Below are 4,108 nucleotides of genomic sequence, written 5' to 3'. Positions count from 1 at the left end.
TAGACTTTACATTTGGCTCCGTTAGTATGGATAGACTTTACATTTTACACAATTTCCAGTAAAGGAGCAGTTTTACAAACAATGAAGTCTTGTATAATGTTCTTGTATTGGAATTGTTGTGCAGTCAATAAACATGTATGATAATTTTGTAGTCTTGCTGACATTTCCTGTAGATCTAATGAAATTTCATAAGACTCGATTAGAGAAGAGAAGATGTAATATCGTAAACTGTGATTGTAGGGCGATCATGAGGAGTTTAACCAATGCCAGACCCAGCTGAAGCTGCTGTATCAGGAAGGTCTACATGGAAACCAACTGGAATTCCTTGCCTACAGGATTTTATACTACATCTTCACATCCAACACGCTTGGTATCCTTTGTCAGTCACCACCAGTGTATTGACATTTGTGAAGTTTATAGGTCAAGATCACAGTAAAAATATGTAGAAACATCCAGTCATTATTTATACACTCTATTGTACCTTTGTTAATACCACTAATACATCATCTTGACACAAACATGTAATAAGACATGATAACTGGGGAGGATGCCACTTTCATGATTTTTTTTTTTTTTAAAGTGGTATTGAGATACTATGAAATATACTGAAATTAACTGCCTACTTTGTGTTGGATACATGTAACTTGGATTATGTTTTTTGCATAAACCAGTTACAAAACAAGCAATTCCTGCCCCTTGTACTATGTATAAGACGGGGGATAATGTCAGCTCTGTTCACTTCCTATAGATATATTAGGTTGATCTTGTTCTTTAACATGGGTCAGAAATTTAGATTTCTTAAAACAAGATTTGAGAAAAATTATTGATTAACTTTTTTCACATTCATTATATTGGGTTATGACAAATAAAATGTAATGCCTGTTAAAAATCAGAATAGATTACATGTTGCATTCTTTCTTTTGTTAAAAACTTGCTACAGATGAATAATGATTTGTCCTTGACCTTGTGAAGATATGACAACTGCCTTGGCATCTCTTTCCTCAACTTGCAGGCAAGATGAGTGTGTGTCATTTGCATTAAAAGTAAGGTCTGCTTGGGCCCTGAATAATTTTCACAAATTTTTCAAATTGTCAAATCATGCACCAAGAATGTCTGGTTATCTGTTGGACTGGTTTGCTGACAGAGCAAGGAAAACAGCACTGAAGACCATTGTGAAGTCGTACGTAACAATGTTTTCCTCTTCTTATATGTTCCAATTCTGCTGCATAAAACTAAATTGTTTACCCCTGTTCGGTGTAAATAAGTCTATGATTTTGGAACTGCAAAGGGGTATTTCTAAAAAGGTGATATATTTAACCAGTATTTTTTGATAAATTTTATTAAAATATATCTTTGAATAAAGTTGAGCAATATAAATTTTAATGCAAGTTTCTGTGGTATGTTTATTTTTAAAGTACAGTTAAATGGATAAGTTGTCATTTCATCTTTCTAGGAGATTGTTGTTGTTTTTTTAGGAAATTATAGAAGAATTATTCAGATAAATTCATTGAAAATTGTCTCATGTAAATACTCCCTATTTTGAACATAAATTGTGTTTTGTCGATGCCTAAGATGAAGCTGGGATGTTTTAGGTAAGTATGGTAAGTATATTTGATCAGCTGGTACACTCTGTATTATATGAAGAAACGTTTGATTTTAAAAGCTAATGTCACTATACGAAACATTTTGAGCATTGCATTACAGGTAAGATTTTTCAAATATTGAAAAGGTAATGGATGTCATTTAATTTGAGTGTATTTTTATGTCTTAACATTTTTTCTTTTCTCTTCTTTTTCATTTTGTCCCATGACCATTCGACCAATTCTACACATGTGCGCCTTACTACAAATTTGTATGATCATGTGTAGATATCGCCCAATGCTGTCCGTAGATTTCATCCTGGCTGAATTAGGCTTCCCAAACATGGAGGATTGTATAGTGTTCTTGAAGGAAAAAGGGGCAGTCTTGACTCCTGATGGAACCAGAGTGGACTGTAAAACATGTGCAACAGCCATTCAGGCCCTATAGACTTTAAAATTATGAAGGCAGGTCCTTACATCATATCCGCGAAAGGCGGGGGTTACCATTTTTATAGATATTAGTTCTAGTCTAAATATTAAACCGGAAATCCAAGGCAAGGACTTCGTAGTAAATCATGTGGCACTGTCCAGTTCAAGTCAATAGTTGTAATTTTTTTTAAAGTTTTCCTATGGCAGGCATACGCATTGCAATGAAGAAATATTCAAGATGAAGTTAAATTTTCTATTTCATGAGAAGAAGATCCATATTTCAAAGACTTGCATAAATAAGAAAGAAAAAAGTCCTGTTTTAATGTGGAGCTCGATCGGGTTGTGATGACGGGAATGGAAGTAAATTCAATCGCAGCCGTTTATGTAATTTCGAAGACAGCAAGTATTTCAAGGACTTAAAGGATTTCGTCTTCCACTCAAATCAAATGATTATTTCAGGTTTCAAATCGAATTATTTTCATCATCCATAGAACGTGCAACAGCAGTGATGTTTCCAAGTTGAAAAGAGGTTGTTTTTTCTTCATTTGCCCCCCTACCTATTATCCATTATCGCGTCAACAAGAAGTTACAACTTTAAGACTTTGTAAGCAGTGCCTTATGTAATCCTGAGTTATTTTTGCAAGAGAAATTTGTAATTTACCAGCTATGACAAGGATGCAGATGAAGTCTCCTATATTTGCCAAATTTCCAACCAAGAAGTTAAGTCGAAAGTTAATATTAATACCGAGCATTTTGATGGCACCATCCAGATAATGGAAGAGGAAGGTGAGAAAGTCTACAGATGGTCACATCTATCTTCCATGCATAAGTTGTTGGTAGTTTGGGAGGTTTATGTGGCTAGCCCGATAGCTGCTGATGTTGGCCAGTATTCATTCCTTGATGTCAACCTTGCAGCCTGTTCTATGAATCTCGTCCATCTTGGTCATGTATGTGTAAATTTATATGTTGCTGTTTTTGTCTTAATACTCATGAACATTTTCTTCTCCAAGGATCAGGTTTTCTCCAACCAAAGCATGATTTTCAAAGATGAGGTTTCCTTTGGTTAGAAACATTATTTATTCTAAGTCTAAGGAGCAGACTTTCCTCCAGTTACAAAAACTGGTTCTCCAAGGAACAAGTGTTGAAGAGATTTTTTTTTTAATCAATAAGTAAACTTAACCATTCAAATTATGAGAAGAATCCTGAACAAGTGAGTGTACACCTTTAAAGTGAAGATTTGGACATATGTGTGTAAACTGAGCAGTGTCGTTTTAACATGGTGTACTGAACTCGGTGTCAGAGGAAGAGGAACTCTGTAAACAATCTTTATTCTGTACCCCAGTCCTGCAATACAGACTAACAGAGTAGTTGAACTTCAAACTTTTGAATCCATTTTTTTCAGCAGAAGATTTGGAACTGAAGTGTTGAATATTTGGACAAATTCTTTTTTTATTTTTCAGCTCTGGGCGAAATGAATTACTAGTTTCATATAGAAAACAAAATTATTTTCAGTTAGGAACATGTTACTGCTTTCTATAAAGCTTGCTTTATGTGACTCGTTTGATTCTAAATTACCAGGAAGATTGAAGTGAATAGGTTGTCTTTATTTCAGTGAGACAAGTTTAGTGCTTGATGACTTTGAATGTGTATGAGAGTGTGCATGTGTCAAGGAGAATTGCTGTATCTGTGATAATATGTTCCATATGACCATTTTAGATAAGAGAGAAAACATACTGGCATATACATGTGTTATATTTCTTATTTCAGATTGAATGCCTACACAATTGAAGGTTCGTTATATATATGTTTATATTGTATACAATGTGTTCATTGCAAATTTTTAAAAAGAGAAGAAAATCATGAAAATAATGAATGAAAAAATGAACAAAACCACTTTTTATAGACGAAGTGAAAGAATAAAACTTTTTTTCCAGTATGTTGATTTGTGTATGTTTTATACTGCATGTTGTTTACATGACTTCACAGCAGATATATTTCAGGTATCGCATTATCTTGTGTTTTGCTCAATTGAAATGGCATTTCTTTATTTAATGCATTTGTAAGATTATGTAATTAGTGGTAAGGGAACTGATTACATT

General features: G+C 33.7%; 1 protein-coding gene across 1 annotated transcript; it reads left to right on the top strand.

Moving 5' to 3' along the window:
- Positions 1-240: 240 nt before the first annotated feature.
- LOC110444649 (leukocyte receptor cluster member 8 homolog) lies at positions 241-2,369 on the top strand (the record flags this gene model as incomplete). The annotated part of the gene is made up of 3 exons (XM_021489011.1): positions 241-370; positions 973-1,180; positions 1,869-2,369. Coding segments are annotated over 3 exons (498 nt in total), but the record flags the coding sequence as incomplete, so codon positions are not given.
- Positions 2,370-4,108: the final 1,739 nt, after the last annotated feature.

Source organism: Mizuhopecten yessoensis, unplaced genomic scaffold (genome assembly GCF_002113885.1).
Source record: "Mizuhopecten yessoensis strain PY_sf001 unplaced genomic scaffold, ASM211388v2 hete_36156958, whole genome shotgun sequence".
Classification (NCBI taxonomy): domain Eukaryota; kingdom Metazoa; phylum Mollusca; class Bivalvia; order Pectinida; family Pectinidae; genus Mizuhopecten; species Mizuhopecten yessoensis.
This window is presented reverse-complemented; position numbering and strand designations above follow the sequence as displayed.